This window comes from Pomacea canaliculata, linkage group LG5, assembly GCF_003073045.1.
Source record: "Pomacea canaliculata isolate SZHN2017 linkage group LG5, ASM307304v1, whole genome shotgun sequence".
NCBI lineage: Eukaryota > Metazoa > Mollusca > Gastropoda > Architaenioglossa > Ampullariidae > Pomacea > Pomacea canaliculata.
The window spans coordinates 26,807,282-26,827,596 of NC_037594.1; the positions used below are offsets into that span (position 1 = coordinate 26,807,282).

The window sequence follows — 20,315 nt, forward strand, 5'->3', positions numbered from 1 at the left end:
TTTTTTGAAAAGGTTGTTTTTGTTCAAGGGTTACTGTTTTGAAGTTAGAAAAATATATAATTGCTGATATATAATAAATATATATTTACTGAAATAAAAGGGTTGGTTACTGAGTGGCTTGTTCATGAAGAGAAACCTGGTCCAAAACATTTTGGCCACTCAAAGTTTATGCATCTCTAGCAGAGAGAAACACATGAACTGGAAACATGCAGTAGACACATTTATTTCTGAAATTGTGCTCCTGAGATCAAAGTATGTGCATAGCAGACCCATCAAGAATACTATCAATAGGCTGCTTAGTCAAATAAATAGTAGGCATTGTGAGAATGAACATGCAAAATCTTTTGAAATAATAATAACTAGCTTTTCCTTGACATAGAAACATATTGTTAAGTCTGCTGTGTTATCTGGAGCTGAAAAAAACATGTAATGACATATGAAAAAAATGTGAATAACATTCTGGGCGTTCGTGCGTGTGTTTGAGGTGGACTGTGGACATGAGAGAAATACAGGGTGTTCAGGTGACAGTTAATGGATTGGTACATCACACCATAATGCTTGAGCCTAAGTTGAAGTCCTCCAAACAAATTATTTAAAAGTTCTTTTTGCTTGGCTTTTTTGGTCTTATTTTGACAAAAATTTCTGGATTAAGTTCCTGTCCTCCTAGTGTTTGCACTCAGATTCCAGACCTGAAGCTCACATAATTCATCAAGGAGCTTATTATTTGGTATTTTCAATTGACGTGCATGGGTCAACACGTTTTTATCACCAAGTAAAATTTTGATTTTTACAACTAAGGGCAGTACACCTGCTGTAGTTAATTTGGAGCTACTTCGCAAGAAGGGAATATGGTATGTCTTCAAATGACGAGAGCTGCAATAAGACAACAGAGAAAATGGGAGGTACAACAAGCTTAAAACAGCATGAAGGCTCACTGGCAGGTCTTGCAAGAAGGCATCAGTAACAAGTGCCGGTGGTAAGAAGTCATGAATAACAGGAACCCGTCAAAGATCTCGTCAAACAACTCGAATGGAGGTAATGTCCTCAATCAGAGTTCGCTTGTACAAGTCCCAGTCAGCCTTCCTCTGCAAGCTTTCCTGGAATGTGCTCTCGTCAGGGTATGGTCTGACAATCTCCTGCAAGTTCTTTTTCACGAAGTCTGTGGCGTGTTTCCAGAAGAAATCTTTAGACAGCATGATGCACTCTGCCCCCAGACTGACCTGAAGACAAAAAAGTAGTTGGATTTATGATGCTATTTTGTGTTTACAGCTGGTAGAGCTGACAGCTGACCTGTTTGTAGAGCCTGTATTCTTTTCAAGCTTGATCACTGCCATCATTCCCACCTTAACACGTTAGTAGTTTTTTTTTTTTCCTTTTCCAGTTTTAATGATGCTATGCCTCTCACTAAAATCATGGTTTGTTGAGGAATAATATATGGACAGGTTTTGTTTGAAGACTATTCTTTTTAAACCTGCAATTATAGCCCTCAAGTTTGTTGTACAAAAGAAAAAATATTGAGTTATGTTTTTGAGTGCTTGATTTATTTCTTCAGTGAAGCATAGTCAAACTTTGAATGCAGTTTACTTATATATGCTTATTAAAGTGCTAAACGGTCTGAAGATCGTCATTAACATCAATGTGGCCTTATAAATTAGAACTCACAATCCGTCTGTGATTCACTCACCAAACTCACAGAGGTCTGAGGGGCGTCAAGATCATCTGGAAACTGAATCGGCTGAAGACCCTGATGCAATGAAAGCAAAGATGTCAATTCTTCTATTATGTAACACAATAATCTGTAAAGTTTTAATTTACGCAAGTGTAATTCAGGTAACGAACATCAATGACGATTATCATTATCACCGTTATGACTTTTTAAGAGTAAGGAATATGAAACATCATATATTTAGAAAATCGTAGACTGCAAGATGATATTGTATTTATTATATTGAGTTATATTTATATTTTACAATAAAATCACATCGAGTGTTGTATAGTTATTCAAGTTATTTTATTAAAAATATTTCCTTTTTTAATACTGATATTTCTGTCAATCTAACAATGCTGAGACACATCTCTGTTAGTTTTCTAGTTATTCTGTGCAAGTCATTTCAATGGTTTTGCAGTTGTGGACACTCACAAAGGCATCTCGGGGTTTGAGGAGCTCTACTTGTACAAACACCGAGGGATGACCAGGAGGAGCGGACAGCGACAACCCTTGCTGACGTTTGACTTTCTTGGCACGTGATCGCTGTGGGGGGCCGACAGACGCACGTGGAGCGAGCACCGTCTGGTTCCGGTCATTCAAAATTTAAGACTTTGAAAACATTGCAAGTAATGGCCAAACCGCTGAATGAACTGAAAACGTGCCGATCTACATGACTGACTAAGAAAAAAAAAAAAAGACTCGATCTTGAGATGGTTTCATTTTTGTATTTTACATCTGCTTTAATTTTTTCGGTAGTTGCATAATTTTAAATATAGGTATTATATCGTAATAGTAATGTGCGAGTCTAAAGCACACTTTTTGTACAGTTTTGTCTTTCGATAATACATATTGTATTTCTTCTTTCCGACATATCTACTTGTATAATAAAAGGTGCTTGCTGTTACTAAAAATGTAATCATGTTTGTATATCAATAGTTTCACAGCAAAATACAGTCAGAAAATAGCACTTACAAAATGAGCTTTTCCTGTGGTGAGAGTTTCCATGTAGTTTTTCTTTGAAAATTTCCTGGCTGCTGGCGGATCGTGAGAAGAAGAAGACTGTTCCAGAAGACGATTTCCACGTAAAAGCTGCGACTCTCTTGTGACTAATGCCCCGAGCTTTTCATTCTCAGCAAGCTTGGGAAGATTCTCTCCATTCTGAAAGGCAGAAAGCACCCATGTCTTAGGTGCTTGGGATATGAGACTCTGGATTAACTCAAGAAATTCAATTGAAAAGACTGAGCAGAAAAGATGGGCGAGTAAAGAGTAAAAGAGTAAAAAGAACGACACTCACCAGAGCTTCCTCCTCGCTTCGGTAGTGATGAAGGAGATGAAATCCATTGGGCTTCGGTCGTCTCCGTCGGATGCCAGTGTCAATCTTTGGCCCTGAACCACACACACACACTTTGGTTAATTCCTCAATACATTCCGTGAAACAGTTCACTTTTTATATTGCTGAACTCAGCTCATTTCATAAACTCTCTTTTCATACTAATTATACAACTACACTCGATAGAGGCCAGAAATAAATAATGAATTTCCTCTACTATTTATTGTCTGAACTATAAGAGCTTAGCGTTCAGATGAAGAGCAAAGACTATTTTTGGCAAAGTTTTACACGACTGTCATAAACTCGTTTTCCAAATATGGACATATATTTGTCATTGTGTGTCCATTTATGGCGGTCCTAGAGGATTTAAAGATCAGCTGTAACCATGTGCCTACCCCTCGCAGCTGTCCCAGTGTGGGGAAGGTTGAAAATGTCATCTTCGGGTACAATATACCTTCGGGTATCAAGACGGGCCGTGACTGCTTGCAATTGCTTTAGAACCTGACAGGAGCCCTGGAGAAGGCGAAAACAAACCACACAATGAAGTCCGTTTAAATGGAGGTAACTCAGAAAACAGGAAAACACAAATCGTTATCTCATACTAACATAATTTTTCAGTTCGCATCACTGAGTCTTAAATGATAAGTAGTTGAGGTTTTCAGGATGACAGTAAAATTTTTTCTAGGGCGAAAGGCTAATATAACATCCACTGAGTCTTCTAATCAAATTATTTCGCCATAATTAGCACAGGCGTTCTCCTTGAAGATAATTAGGCGAGAATAGACTCATCTCGTGCATTAATCTAAAGAAGTTTTGTACAAAATGGTCAAAGTTTCCTTCCAAAAAAAAAAAAAAAAAAAAAAAAAAAGGAAGATAATGTGCTGTCAACTCATGTTGGAACAAGGCTTGTTTTCTGGAATAATTTCTATGTCAGCCTGTTGCACTCTACGAAATCTTTAGAATGAACACAAAAATCGAGGAGCGACAGAATAAAAAATACTTATCTTCAGGTCTACATTCCGATATTTAAAAAATAATCTTGTGACATGGCATAAAGAGTGAGCGTAGGTGTAAAATTACAACAGCAGCAGTATACAAGTGCACAGCAACGACTTTCCTAAGGTGACACTCGAGATCACACCAGACCCTAGGTGTGGCCCCTAAAATTTTTGCTGGCCAACACTTTCCCTCGACAAGCGACTGCTGCGTCTCTTAGTTCGGTGGAAGAACGAGTCAAGATGGGGGAGGTGCATGCACGTGACACCATGGTCACCTCGATGTAGTTCTCTCGGATAGTATCATTAAGGATTGCCGACTCTTGGATGTAACCAAGTTTAGAAAACAACCGCAGGGCGCGTGCATTCTGCTGATTGGATTAACACGAGGCGTGTGCTTCTTTCAGGGTTGTTTCCGCGTGCCAGTGTATGAAAAAGAGAGAGAATTAGAGAGTCTTACTGATTTGACGATGTAAATCCATTCTGACTGTTTGCTGTCCTTGACGATAACCATGTTCCGCCTACAAAAAGTTTAAACGTTTATTAGCAAAAGTAATTAATAAAAGTACACTATTAAGCATCCTTCATTACAAAAAGTGTGCAATCTCCACCAGTCCCATGCACATCGCACGCATGCAAGCATTGAAACTTGCCGAGAAAAGACTTACATCCAATAAACAAACCTACTCACAAACGCAGGTACACATGCAGCTATATGTATAGGATGAGAAATATTTAATACGCAAGCAAATGCACGCGCACACACACACTGCCCTTACTTGAAGAAGTGTAGGAGACAAAACTCTGGGCGCTCCAGCAGCCGGTCTATGGGCCAACCTTTCAAGAAGTCGAGTTGACTGTGAGGCAAAAAAGGAGTCAGCCCAATGAAGTCTGATTTGGAATAACTTGATAGAAGTTCCAGTGTACCACCTCCCCAGCCCCCAGCACACGCACGCACACATGTATGTCGTATTATATATGCATTATTGATGTATGGATGGACGTGAACAGACAATGGATTTCAACTGCAGTATTTTCTGTGCCAAAAATGAGATTGCTAGTCTCTTTAAGTACCACCCCCGCCCCAACAAAGACTCAGTCTCGCGAGCAAGACATGTATTCTGTGATGTAAGCGGAGCTAACTGTGATGTTGAAGCAGGCGTGATCAGCACCTGACAAAGCGGATGTGTTCTGGGACATCGTCAGCCCCGTGACGGGCCATGAAGATGTCGAAGAAGTCGTCGCGCCCAATGGAGAGGAGCTGGACGGTGTCATGGCTGGTAACGGTTGCCGTGCGCCTCGAGCGGTGCAGCAGAGCCAGTTCCTACAACACGCCAACGATTGGTCATAGTTACAACCGATATTATTATCCAACCCGTTGATCGACAGGATGACAGATAAATAGATGAAGACATAGAAGACAAATACATACTCCAAAACTGGTTCCTTTCCGCATGAAGTTGGCGGTGCGCACATGCGATTCTCCTGTTTTGGGGTCGCGAATGAGAATTGTAACAACAGCTGAAAATAAAAACAAACCCGAACTTTAAACACGAAGCCTTGATTTAGCTGAAATGAGATACACAGCTACCATAAAAACAACAAACCCCTCAAAATGGTTATCTCGTATCACAGACTGACAAAAATAAATAAATAAATAAATAAATAAATAAATAAATAAATAAATAAATAAATAAATAAACGAGTTGTAGTATGACCAGAGTGAAAGGTCTCACCTTGACCAGACAAGATGAAGTAAAAGTTCTCTGCATAATGACCTTGTCGAATGATGGTTCGTTTTGGCGGTACACTGAAAAAATATCAACCACACTTTCAGTCCATTACTTTATACCATAATATATCCCATAACTCACAATGCATCGAAAAAAATTGTATGGAAAAAACCCCAAAAATGTACAGCAAACAGGTAAACTATACAAATGCTACTCTAAAGTCCAAATAATAACTCGACTCATTGTATAGAAATACTTAGCCTCCTCATGTTTCTTTCGTACACGCGTTCGTACATCAGTTTGTTCTTAGTTAAAAAAAAAATATTCGTTTGTAGTATGCTCTACTGTTGGTGAGCAAGGTGTTGTGGCTGTGTGTGTGTTCGACTGTCTCCTAGGCAGGTGACAGGACATGTCCCACCCCTCGCCCAGCCACAACAATGGACACCTTGTTTATTTACGAAGGTAACAATTTAGCGACTGAAGGTAAGGCTTCGGAAAACAAAAGCAATTGAGTTGAACTATACCTGGAAGCTGTCATCATGACAGCGCCCATTCCCCGATATCCACAACATGTTTTAATCATATCAAATACATAATGTTTAAATATTTAGGTTGTAAATACAAGGAGAAGAAAGAGTTATTTTATTCGTCAACATTTTCTGTCAAACTTTAACAAACATTTTGGATTACCTTTACAGATAAAACTTTAGTTGCTTTATTTTAAAGATGTTTACAGATTTTAAAGACGAAGACAGACTAAAGCAGTGTGACATAGAAATCATAAAAAAAATTGTGTATGTAAATGTGTGTGTGTGTTCAGGGGGTGGGTAACAAAGTCTGTGTGTAGTAGAAGAAAGTTTTATGAAGAAAGACTTGTCGACTCGTGAGTCGCTCCACACACGAGGAAATTCATAAACAAGAGTTGGTCTGCTGTCATTCTCGCATGTTCTACTGATGTATGACATCTCATTTCAATGAGGGTCAGACACTTCAAGACGAACTCAGTGACCTACCCGGTGATTTACTTGTGCTTGGAGTTTTCCTGCTGTTCTACCCGCTTGAGAATTGGATATTGGAGATCACGGTAGCTGACTGAGTATAGCTGGGTGGTGTTTTCTCTGGCAGCCAAAACCCCACACCCTTGAAAATAGTTCTCTTTGTTTGCTGTACTCTACTACGCAAGTCTTCCACTAGAGTTTCAATAACTGAGAAGAATGGTGGGCCGACTAACAAAGAAAAAAAGAACGAGCGACAAGAAAACATGTCAGAAAGAAAAATGAAAAGAAGCAAACGAAACAAGACAGACAAAAGAAACGACGGAAGAAAAAAAAACCACAGAGAAAAAGAAGGATAAATAAAAAGAAAGAAGGAAAGTCAGTTGAGTACTTACACCTCATACCAAGCCACTTTCGCAAGCTTTTCTTGCATGTGTAGTGGGTACTCAGCAAAGGACGGCAGACTTTGCAATCCGTACATCGCCTACAACAATAAGTTTACACAGAGAAGTGACTTTTATAAATATAAAATCTTATTTTTTAGAACACATGAAAACAATTTATACATAAACAGATACTTAAATAACTGGAAAAATAATAAATATAACAAATGACAGCAGCACAAAATCAAATACAAAATATTAGAACTAGTAAAAGGCAGATATGAAGTGGAAAGTGTTTAGTAGAAGAGAACAACATGAAATCAGAATCTAAATGAAAGGTTAATGATACAAACAATAATAAGTTAACAACAACAGAGCATGTAGCACCATAGACAGTACATACAGACGATCATTGCAAGCGTTTATTCTGTCTAGTTATAAAGTAGACATCTGAAGATAAAGTGCCAGCGGACTCAGGGTTACATGAACAGGAGGATATTTGCTAGGTGAGAGAAGGAATGAAGGCTACCTTTAAGACAGAAGAAAAGAAAGAATGACAGAAAGAGAGAAAGAAGACAGTGTAGACAAGCGAAGAAAAGATGTAGATAAGGAAAAAAAATGTATGATTTTCAGTGATAACTGTATAATCCTGGCTACATTTCTGTCGACGACGACGTTAATGATGATAATGATGACGATGATAATGATAATTCTTACAGTTTGTATCTGTTCCTGAGAACGAAAAGAAGGCGGCATGCTGAGAATATTCTTCACCTCGCTACTGACAGAAATCTGTAAAGAAGAGGCAGTTGGTATTTGAAAATGTTGGTAGTCACTGGTCCTTAGGTCTGATGTACCACTCCCACCATTCCTACCTCTACCTCCACAAGCAGATATCGCTCCTCACTGTCCCTGCCATTACTCGTATTTACAGACGGCGACAGTTTAGTATGATGTAGCATTTTTTTTTTATCTAAAGAATGATGTATTTAACAAAAAACACAGAAACACACTGCTTCCACTTTCAAGCACCTAACTGTAAATTTAGTTTCGTTTCCTTCCTTTTCTCTGGATAACCTCTTGATTTCTAGTATCAAACATTTTTTCTCTTTCTTCCACTCTCTCCCCCATACCCCACCCCCCCACACACACACTAGAAAAGAAAAAAAAAGAAGAAAAAAGTGAGGGCTTAAGAGTTCCTCACTTCTTTGTGTGCCTTGAAGTAGGAGGGATCGAAAGACAGACCCTGGTTCTTGAGGTTCTCGTTAAAATTGTCGGCGAGTTCAATAATGTCGTTGAACGACTTCAGCATCGCACTCGGCTCTTCTGACCTGTTGACAAACATGTCGCACCATGACAGCAACAGGACAGGATGCCAGTAAAAATAACATGACCACGATGACATGAGTAGTATCATAAAATATCTGCAGGGTTGGGCTGCTCCCTAAGGTTCTGGTATTATTGGTTCACAGCCCCAGAGGACGTCCCGAGATTGTGGTTACAGATGAAGACAAGTTGGTTTCGAAGACAGTTTCTACCTCTGGTTAACAGCTAATACCTCATGAGGACAAAAAGTTAAATTTAAAGCAGAAACAAGAGAAAGACTGCGAGGGAAGACGAAATCATCAAAATCATAACATATGCGCATATCCAAAAACAAAAGTGACACAGACATGATACAGATTGCATAAATACTCATACACAATCACATGCATATATAAGAGAATGAATACATTTATAAATATGAAAATTTGATGAAAACTCACTCCAACACTAGGATAAACAACTCTTACTTTTTAATCATAAGGGTGGCTAGTTTTCGTATCGTCATCACCGCCTTGATTGCTCGCTGAAATCTTTTCTTTATCTGAAACACACAAGAAAAAACCACACAGACTCAAAATATATCTTCGAAGTGTGCTTTATAAACGCACCTATTCTTTGAGCATTGCTCCTGAGAACAGTCCATACAGTACTAGGCCATCTTCATCCATCCCGCTTTTTCTGTCTATTGGCTCCTTCCCTACCCGTCTTCCTCAGCAAAATCATGATACTCTAAATTCTTGTTACCCTGCAGTAAACATAAACCTAATAAATATTGGTAGTTTGGCGGTGAACTGCAGTAGACGTCTCCATCTATCAGATGCAGCACAGCCTCTCCGAGCTCACGTGTCAAGTGATGTTGAGAGACTTCACGATTTAGTGCGGGTCCCCTCCCAGACTAAGTGTACGGCAGCCACATGTCAAATACCAACAATATTTCCAAGTAACACGACTACGTTAGTCTTACCTCCTCCGAATCGGAAAATCGAACGTTGACCTCAGGACCACCGATGCTGGCCCGACGAGCGGGGGACGTCTGCAGCTGCTGCAGCAGAAGGTGAATGCTTCCCGACCTGCGACTCCTCCGTCTGACCCCTTTCTGACCTTTGTTCTGACCAGACACTACAAGTTCTTTGACAGCACCCCATCCCGATGTTTTCAGGAAGCTTCTAGAAGGTCTTCTATTCTTGGAGGACGAGACGTCCAGAAGCATCTCCTCCTCCTCCACGTTCTCAGCACGTGGCTCCGGCTGGTCGCCAGTTGGTGGCCGGATTTCAAACGTCACCCGAAGCGCTCTCTGCTGGTTCTCCTGCAGGGCCCTCTCGTCCAGAGACACAGCAAGAAACTCTTCCTCCACTTCGTGAGAACCACGAGACAAGACACCATTGTTGATACGAATATCCGGAAGCTGGGAAACTTTGCTTTCGGTGAGTTCAGTCTGAACGGGGGCTACTTTCGGCTTTTTCCTGACTTTGCGCGAGCCTTCCTCGACGAAGAGCTCGGGTTCGTTGAATGCGTAACTGTCGAGCTTAGGCAGGTAAACACTCATGGTTTCACATTTAACATTTCAACTCTTCTACCCAGGAAAAAAAGTTGAGAAACTCCGCTAAGCCTTCCGTGTGACTTCACAAACAGTTTTTCTCTGGCAAGTGTATCTCCCAACGGCGGGTGGTTATTTATAAGCCAGGAGGACGAGCAAGAATGATCGGATCCGACACAAGCGAACCACACAGATGACGTCTGCAAACTACATCGACCATCAGCTCCTGTCGAAACATTTGTGAATGATGCTCATAGTGTCATTCTTTCTCGTATCAAACGACTATTGAGCAGCCGGGTACGACCATGAAGAAAAGCCTGCATACGAAGAGCGGGGGACGGCTATACGTTAATCGGATAGCGGTTAAATGCGTCACCATAATAACAGATGAATAGGACCACCAGCTACTGGTTATAGGAAAACAAGTCTGAAAGAATCGGGGCTTGAATATATTTGGACCTATAGAAAGGTTAGGGGTCGGGAGCACAGAATAAGTGTCGAGGGACAGAATACAAGTGACAAAAGCCCCGGTCTTGTGAAATGTTTTTTTTTTTACTTTGTACGCTTGCAGTCATCAAAACACTCGACGACTCCAGGTGATCCTCTGTGGCTGCCTGTCCATGCTAGGGATCTTTCAAACGCCCATCGATAATAGACGCTGAGTGTCTTGACACCAAGGTGCGCAACACGTGTGACCCAAGAAGTCACATTTGTAACGCGCCTCCACCCGACAAAGTAACGGGCTGGCAAATGTCAGCTCTCACCCGTATGTTCACACAGGATTGCTACATTCAGACAACAGTGACGTAGCTTCATTTTCAGGCTATGTGAGCTAAGGTCGCTCAATTTTCCAAACTTAAATAAAATTTAACCCACCCAGGCGTGAGAAAAAGAACTTGTGCCTTGGACGGACCATGACATGAAAATATCATTCTCTAGTACGACATTGTTGTAAAAGTATCGGGTACACCCCCCTATCACAACTTCTCAACGAAAGTCTGACGGTTACGTGGGCGGGGGTTGTGGGGTGACTGTGAGGGAGGAAAGCCAACTCTTGCGAAACCAGGAATAGGAAAGGTCTGAGGTCTTGAAAAACCGATGATTGTTGCTTAGAAGACATCGCACCACTCTAGTTCCCTAGAAATAACTTCCGCGGTCGGCAAAAGGAGGCCGAAGCCATGCTTAGAAAACTTGAAGTGATATTACCTCGTGAAGAATATCAGGCACATGCGGACTTGACATGGTTTGACAAAACTAGAAAAGTCGCGGAGTTGAAAGTTGTCTGTCCTTGTCGATAGGTAACATCCATTTCATTGTTTTGATGATTTCATTCACACAGAATGATTTCATCAGAAGACTCTTCACATATCATCCTTGTTGAAACTCCGGCAGCTAAAGATGGACGAGGCACATGGAATGTCCACAGCACTCATGATCTCCCCGTACACACGGTGGTGAACTTGTGAGCGTTCACAGCGATCCTCCGTCGCTCCAGAAGTAGACTGTTGGAATCTTCAAGTACTGAACTGACAGAAGTAAAACTCTCGAGTCGGATTATTAATGGCTTTCGGTGAAGTCTCTACCGTTCGATTCACGTATTAAGGGGCAGTGTTCTGATCATTCGGTTTATTGCCGCTTACATCACTCAAATGAGTTAACGAAAGAACAAATGAAGGAATCAATCAGTCTTTTTTTTTTGCGCGAACGTTTGTTGTTTAAACTCATGAATGAATGCTACAGTCATTCATTCCCTCCCTCCCTCAGAAACACCCCCACTAGCCTTTGCAGTGACAAAATATCATTCCCATCCATCTAAATAGAATTTCCAATGAGAGAATATGTTCTGGTAATGTCCCGTTAAGAGACACATTAGACACATTGCCGAATGTTTGGCAAATTTGTATGCCGGGGGTAAATAGAAACCACGGGTTCGTCTTTGAAGTCGTCTGATGGGGGTTTGGGGAGGTAGGGGCTCTGAGTGAGTGAGCGAGACCTTTATGTGTGTCCCTCCGCCTCGTGTGCATACAGTTCAGGTTCACTGGACCTACCCCAATCACAGTGCAAGCAGTTTGTTCACGAACTTGTACCCGTGGTCTGTTCGAGCTCAGGAATCCCTCACCCTTCCCCTGACGGCGGTGTTTGAAATCACAAGTTGTCAGGACGCCGCCGATCCGTCAGTCGAAAGTGTTTGTGGGCTCGGCCCACCTGTCAAACCCAATCCGTTCTAAAACCCAGCAAAAGACCCGGTAAAGAAAAATCCTAGAGCTGACTGGCTACCCGGCACACCACCACTTCAACCTTTGCTCACATTAGTTTCTTTGTTAATCTTTTGTTCGTGTTGAAGTCAGTTTACTTTGTCGGCTTGTAGGTAACCAATATTTTTTGGATGGAGGGAAATGCCCTTTGATCACGTGTCAATCAAAGGCACCGTTATTTTACGAACTTCTTCAGGGATTTTAGCTATTCATAGTTCTTGGATACAATTATTGTCAACAACTGTGATATTAGTATTTGATTTTGGTTTAAGATTTTGTGAGCATATCAGTTAAGATATGAAAAACCCGCTCTTTGAACTTTAGACCGCTGGTCATCATGTAAAACTTCTTTTTTTTTTTGGCGATATACGAAATACGATACACTATATACGAAAAGGGTTCAATGATCTAAATACTGATATAAATACATAATTTTTTACATTCACCTGAAAATGTGACGATTTTAGTAGTTTGTTGATCGTGGAACATGTGCTTGTTAGCTTTTATCGTTATGCTCGTACAATGATTAGGGCGTGGTATCATTCGAGCCCCTGAAGGAAGACGGGTAGGGTTTCCTAATGCTTTATTGGTAAGTAACTGAACATAAAAATGAAGTTGCTGCTTATATTACTTTAGAATGCCATCATATCTCTAATAATCAGAACGGTTTGATAAACCCTACTGGGGAAGTTCCTTTGAAGGAAACCGAGAAAAGAGGTCCTGAATCTTCCGTTTGTCTGTCTGTCCGCCCGTCTCTGTCTCTTACAGTTCATACTTACATGTACAAGCTACCGAGTGGCCAAATAAACAAATATTCGTGCCATCAACCTAAACTATCTGCTGTAGCTCTCATTCAGCTTTCTACTTGATGTTTGGCTTGTCCAACCACTTCAGTCTAGCAAAGACTGCTCTTCAGACTTAAACCAACCATTAGTGGCTGCGAGAACAGAGAATATTATTTTGAAAGCAACCAGTGAAACATTGATGTTTTTTTTCCAACAGAACTAGACAAACTGAAAACACCTCGCTCCCACTTGACCCTCAGCACGGGACTCCTATCGCTAAATATTTGCTTGAAATAATCGGCGGACAGGTCGTGAGAGAAAGAAAACAGAGGGTAGGTTGAGAAACTGGAGCAGAGGGCCGTGAGGTCGACTTTTGTCGGTTTACTTCGTCTGAACCTCGAGCTGCCTGTAGTCCTCACTACTTGTTGTTCGCTGGGACCGTGCAAGTCTCACACCCTATAAAACTTGATTCTCCTACCTTCACCGCAGCTTCGATTATTCCGGGTGGCCGGGTAGCGCGTGATGTAATTCATTATCTTGCTTTGATCAGCTAAAGTTTTCCTGCTCTCTTCAGTGCAGGAAAAATAATTTTGCCTCCCGTTGCAGTCGGGGGAAAAATCGTGCATGACAGCCTATAGGGGTTTTTTTTGGTATTTTTTTTGCACTTTCACTGGCTCAAACCTTCCTGGCCGCATTCAAGGTGGGAACAAAAATTCTCTACCGAAATCTTTTTCAGAATCGATCACGGTAACACCCAAAGCAATACAATTTTTTTCCGGCTGGGTTGGGCTGGACCATCAAATAACAGTTTACCATAAGAACGAGCTCTCGTGTGGAGGAGTCGTTGAAATGTCATACATCGTCGTCGTCCTCCTCCACCACTACCTTCTTGATGATGACTCAATGCAAAGTGCTTTTTTTTTTTTATCACAAATTCAAATTAATCAAATTTAGTACTTATTGCTTAGAATTATATTATGGTTTTGCATGGATTCCATCTATCACATCTCAATGGCGCACAATCGGAATATTTATAGTGAACAAAATAAATATGACTTTATATCTCAAGCCGACATTTGACATTTTTACCTGATAGCTCGTAACGTCAGGTGAGTGGGGCGACAACTTCCTTCTTGCGAAATTACGTCCCCTTCTGGTATGTCCGGCGGCCCCGTGTAGGTGTTCATGGCTTAGCACGGAGGTGTCATACCCGACAGCCCCGGACTCTGAAGAAGAGTCAGAGCATCTAGAGACAGACTTCGAGGAAAGTTTCGAGGATAATCTCTGGTCCAGCGGCGGGAGATTTCTTCCACGGCCCCGGATGTTGGGTGGATGCGGGAGGGACTCTGTTCTCGAGGGCAGCGGTCGTCGCTCTGTCTGCAAAGACTGTTCCAGACCTGGGACACCCAAACGCTGCTTGTCGGGTCTGGTATAGTCAGAATTGGAAATGGAGGGGAGATGGATTTTGTTTGGCGATTGCATGTGGCTTGTGCTTCGCGTGCTGTCTGGTTTGATGTTCGAATCTCCTTCACTGTCATCACCGGCGAGGGAGCCCGACAGTTTGTGTCTTCTGTACAACTCGTCCTCATTGCCGACTTTCTTTCCTCTTTCATTTCTCGACGCTCCGCGGCCGTCCTGCAGTTCTTTGTCTCTGGCGAAGACAAATCGTTGAAGTGTTGTGAAGTCACTTCCGGCATAATTCTCTGGCCGAGAGTAATAGTCCAGGTCCGTCTCCGGCGGTGGGGTGGATGTCTCGCTCAGTTCCATTCCCTCCAACACACTTGTGATGTGCTGGACGTCTGTGAGAAAGAGAAGAAAATGTAGGTTTATCTCATGTCTTTTGTTTCGGTGAATGTAAAAAAAAGTTATGTATTTATATCAGTGTTTAGATCATTGTACCCTTTTAAAGTGTATCGCATTTCGTATATTGCCAAAGAAAAAAAGTTTTACATGATGAACAGGGGTCTAAAGTTCAAAGAGCAGGTTTTTCAAATCTTAACTGATACGCTCACAAAAGCTTAAACCAAAATCAGATACTGATATCACATTCGTTGACAATAGCTGTATCCAAGAACTACAGGAATAGCTAAAAACCCTGAAGAAGTTTGTAAAACAACGGTGCCTGTGAATGAAACGTGATATACAACATACATTCATTATCTATTACATTTTTTTACATTTCCTGACAAGCATATACATAATTTATCACCTGTACTCACAATCCTAATAGTTACAAATTTTATTAATTATTAACTTCAAGAAATAAATCCACCCTCACTAGATTTGCTCAATTTGGGAATTTGGGAAGTTATAATTGAGGACAAGGACATAGGAATTAATAGAATGCGTGTGTGCAATTTATTTGATTACATACGCAGATATATTTTAAAGGGTTTTAAGTGGCTAGAAAAAAGAAAAAAAAAGAGTCAATGGCACAAAAACTTTGTATTATATTGGCTGTTATAAATCGACCACAGTGTGTTTTGGGCCGACGCTCGCGTTCAAATTGCCAACGACGATATCTTTCTTCGGTACCCTCAGTTGTTGATAATCCTGGCCACGACCTACCCGGCCTGTTGTTTGTTTTTCTGCGAGTCATCATAGTCCTATCTCTGGGCCGCTTTGCTTAGTGTCACCCCACTCCCTCTCCCAGCCACACCCCAGACAATACTCGTCCACCCGACAGGTACCAGCGAGTACATGGGTACTGGTCTCTACCCAGTATTTTCGTCGTGGAAAGCCTACGACCAGAATCATTGTTACTACCATCATATTTTAAATAGAATGAAATGTAGTCGCTTGAATAAATAATAACAAAAAAGTAAACAGACACTACACTAGTTTAGCAAACCGTTATCAACAAAGTCCGGCGCTCTCAAACTTTAATACTAAGCGACAACTAAAATAATTCTACACCGATACAATGTGATGTCCTCCCATCAAGTGGCCGATAAAAGAGTCCTCTCTACTTTCAATTGTCACCAAATAAACCTCTTTAGGCCTTAATGAGTTCAGATACTAATTTAGAGACTAAACTGACGACCACAATATTTTGTTGCTCATCGTGTGAGGGTCTGACAATATGCCGGGGACCATCGTTTCCGTTTATGTTTACTCCGGTCATGACAGGGGGGTGTCAACGGGATGTCACTTGTTTGTCACTGCCACAGAACATTCAATGTTCAGCAGGAACTAGTTTTCATTTTACCTATTCTCAGTTTTACAGCCAACGAGTTGATTGAAAATGTATAGCGAACATGTAGAACTGCAGATAGGATAGAACATACAAAGGTCTTGGAGCAGACAGGTTAATGGGTGCAGAGCCTGAAGACAGCTCATCTGTGTCTGTCTCAAGGAACCTGACTGCGACTCCAGTCGTCTGCACCACCATATTTCTGAATATATCTTACACCTGTGGAAATACATTATACCTGCGGAGGTGTATTACATCTGTAAAGATATTAGTACTGTATTATAACTCTGGAAATACATTATACATTATATCTCGTTTCTAGTGCAGTTTTTTTTCTTTTTGCATGGCCGGGCTATCTCATAATTTTCTGATTTACCTTAAAGTACACCGCAGCTAATTAACATGTCTTGACCATGACATCACGCAGACTTATCCAGCTGACTGACTAAAGTTACCTCCTCAAAACATTCTTGCTCTTGAGGACCATATCCGCTTTTTGGAGGTATTCTTGGGTCGAGGAAATATGTAATTGGGTATTTATTTTTATAAAATAGATTACTGCAACTCTATGTTCGTCGAGCAGCCTACTGGACAAACGAGGAATAATTCCGCTCGTATTATCTTCAGCAGGTGACAAGCACACCTTGCTACACACCTCACCTGCTGTCAGACCTCGCACTGATTACAAGATTGCAACACTGACTACTGTTGTCTTCATGGACCTATAAGAAGGTTAAACACAGGATGCAATAAACCAAAGCACTTTTGAGCTCGGTCACCTTGAAAACTCGTAAAAAGGAAAATAAAAGAAAGAAAGCACAAAAAGGATGCAATAAATACACAAAGCGGGCGACAGACAGGGTGGACTATAAAAATTCTACTTACAAGGTGTTTGGAAAAATCTACCTCTGGTTCGCTTCTAACCTTTCCCGTGATATAGCCTAAGTTGCTGGCACGGCATTAAAAACAAACAAACAAACAAACAAACAAACAAAACAAACAAACAAACAAACAAACAAACAAACAAACAAACAAATCGCTTCTGACCTTTAGCTTACGGAAGTTAAGTGTTGCCACTGCCGTTTTCCTCTCACAAACCTCCACCCGACTACTTCAACACATGCAAAAGGTCCGAGGACACCTTCAGGACTGAGTCTTTCTCTTTAACGCCGGTTGCGGGACCGTTGGAGTGAAGGCAGTGCATTCAGTTCAGCGGCCATTGATGTCATCTTGTGCTGTCAATGGTGAGTGGAAGGATTTATGTTCTACAGCTCGCAGCGCCTGACATAATTAGCAAGAGGGTAATGACACCCTCTCCTCTACCTTTCAAGCAGCGATGGGTAACAGCACTAGAATTAGAAAAAAAAAAAGTTTTTTTGGGGTAGCGTTTAGTGAGGTTTCACATAATCTCAATTGAAAATGCTAATTAAAGAAAAAATACTGTCCACGTTGAATAACACTCAGCTTTACTTCTGTCACCAGGTAATCCGTATTCTAACATCTTGTTTGCACCGCAAGAGATCAATGATTTCCGATGAACTGTTGCACTCAAAGTGATAAATTGCCTGTCATTTGTTCGCCCGACCAGGGTGAGTGTACCTTAGCGAAACAGGTTATTTAACAAAGAACAGGATTTCCTTGTCACGAAAGTGGAGCTAAATGTTCATAACATGAATGTCTCTCTACACCGCCATCCAGCAGTTGAAGACACTTATGATGTCATGAATGGACTTCTCTCCACCAGGGAGACCTGGGAAGAGTACATCAAAGGCTTTACTACCTTACTAATGGAGTCGCGATGACATCAGTTAAGGGTGGATAGATTAAAAGGGTACACGAGAAGAAAAGCAGCAGACGACCGGGTGAACCTCTGTACACAAATATGACAAATTAGTTTTTCTTATCCTTCTGAGTTTGACAGATCGCAGCTGTGTCAAGAGAAATTTATCAAACATGCGTACTCAAACTCTGCCTTCATGTCTTTGTTTACTCCTAGATATTCTTGTGTAAGGTAACAACACAAATATCATTTCGATGATCACTTGTAAACCGTTATCATATCCTGTTCGTATTAACTCTTCTCTGTGCTGTTTATCAGGAGAGAAATTTGACTAAGGCTTTTCTCTCTGGTTAAACTGTTGAGAAATCTGTCACTTTTCTTTCGAACTACGTCTACTTTTGACACTTTCAAACATTAAAAAACCCAGCTATTTACAAAATATGTAATCCAATGACCTCTTCTGCTCAATCTTCTGAATTTCTTATCATCCAAGCGCTTCGTTCGTGATAGTAATCCTTGTCATCCGTTTGTTATTGCTTGTGTTTCTTCGTGTTTGACGGTCAGCTTGCCTTCACACTGACAAATGCACCTATGAACATCTTAGAGGGTCTTGTTCAAATCTCAGTTCCGGTTGAATAAGTGAAGACCACTCCGGCTGGGGGTTAGTTAATCCTCGCAACGACGTGCACGCAGGTAGATGGTCTTTCCACGGTACTCCTCCCTGGCCGCTAGTGAGTTGCCGGTGGAACACCTTCGCTCGACACCCGTCTTGCTGTCCCCCGGTCGCCTTCCTCACACCTCCTCCAGCTGTTCTGTGCCTCAGCCTCCCTTGAGCCCAGCATTCCACTCTCCTCGCCACAGCAACACAACTCTCACGGCGACTGTACAGTCTCAGCAAAAATACAGCCAGCCAACAGCTCCCCACCCGGCTGTTCACGGAGTTAAATACCCACCCGTGTCCAACTGGACAAGGGGTGAGCAGGGTCCGAACAGCACGCGGGGCCCGAAAATTCGAGGACTCACATCCTCCTCTACTTGCCCTGACCGTATCAAACAAACAAACAAACAAACAAACAACAAACAAACAAACAAACAAACAAACAAACAAACAAACAAACAAACAAACAAACAAACAAACAACGCAGATAAGCAAGCATTAACTCATTAAGCAAATACAGTTAATCAATCAGAAAACAAAAATACAGCCACAGAGCTTAAAAGTGATTTTGCCCATTTCATGACAGTAATTTTGGCATCATCTTAATACAGAAAAAAACATTTCCAAACCTAATCTTATCTCTTAGCATTCAGTCTTCTTACCTGCTAAAACGTGTGTCCCTCGTCAAGGCTTGAACACTCTCTTATGTCAGGTAAGCGGTCTGATCACTTCTCCCAAGAATTCCTGTTGATGAAATCGAAATTCTCCATTACTGACGGTAAAGGCATCGGGAGAAACGGACCGTTTGCTGTGATCAGGCGATGTTCGAGGTTAGCGATCAGAGGACCTGGCATCGATCTGGGGTCCGAATCACGTATTTCACTCAACAGCCTGCTGTGAAGCTGCCGGTCACAGACAATTTTGCGAACACTTGCTTCAGTTCACACAAGCATGCTGAGCACGTGAATCATGTGATGGCACTTGAAGTATGGGAAACCAACATGAAACAAATGTTATTATGATATTCCGGGTATCCGCACCCAGAAATGTAGCATTGAAGACTGTCTTCAGCGTCGTTTAGTAAGATGTGGTGTGTGTTCGTCTCACTCTCCAAGCGAGGTAGAATTAGTTTTTAAATAAATATAATTAGAAATAAATTCGTTTTCAAAAGGACTGTAGATGTCTGCTCGTCTACTGTACTTTCTTGAAATGATTCCACGAAAAAAATCTCACACAAAAGGAGAAAAAATAAATTCAAACAAGCGATCGGACACAGACATAAAATTACTTTATCTCCCACATGTTTACACTGAAATAATAATTACACATTAACTCACATGCATACCCATAAACACACCAACATGCACACACAACCACGGAGCAGCAAGTGAAATCAATGATAAAGGTGTGTTTTCCACAGGACCTAACCACACCACCTGACACTTTCCCCCCTTTGAAAGAAAACCAAACAGTCGTTTGTCGGGTATTGAGTGGGTACCGAGGCACGATCGAGCTACCGAGTGCATTTCAAGATGGCAAGGACTTCTGGTTTCCGCTCATTTCGCGAATCAGACACTGGTTGAAATGTTGTTGTATCGTATGCATGGTGTTGACATGTGACTAATTACTTGCAGTAA

At 41.4% G+C, this 20,315-nt stretch overlaps 1 protein-coding gene across 4 annotated transcripts; it reads right to left on the bottom strand.

The window, feature by feature from the left end:
• Window positions 1-6: 6 nt before the first annotated feature.
• LOC112564697 (cyclic nucleotide-binding domain-containing protein 2-like) lies at window positions 7-19,360 on the bottom strand. Of its 4 annotated transcripts, none has more exons than XM_025239701.1 (17): window positions 19,341-19,357; window positions 14,137-14,846; window positions 8,938-9,011; window positions 8,349-8,475; window positions 7,862-7,936; window positions 7,157-7,245; window positions 5,770-5,843; window positions 5,466-5,554; window positions 5,206-5,357; window positions 4,813-4,890; window positions 4,494-4,554; window positions 3,434-3,551; window positions 3,003-3,094; window positions 2,681-2,866; window positions 2,141-2,290; window positions 1,685-1,744; window positions 7-1,220 (listed from the first exon to the last, which is right to left on the bottom strand). In XM_025239701.1, the coding sequence occupies exons 2-17, from the start codon at window positions 14,812-14,814 to the stop codon at window positions 1,017-1,019; spliced, it is 2,307 nt and encodes a 768-aa protein (XP_025095486.1). In that variant the 5' UTR covers window positions 14,815-14,846; window positions 19,341-19,357; the 3' UTR covers window positions 7-1,016. The 4 variants fall into 4 exon arrangements, with proteins under 4 accessions (XP_025095486.1, XP_025095485.1, XP_025095487.1 ...); XM_025239700.1 differs by lacking the exon at window positions 19,341-19,357 and adding an exon at window positions 17,288-17,589; XM_025239703.1 differs by adding an exon at window positions 17,288-17,589 and having other exon boundaries at window positions 1,078-1,744; window positions 19,341-19,360.
• Between the last annotated feature and the right edge of the window lie 955 nt (window positions 19,361-20,315).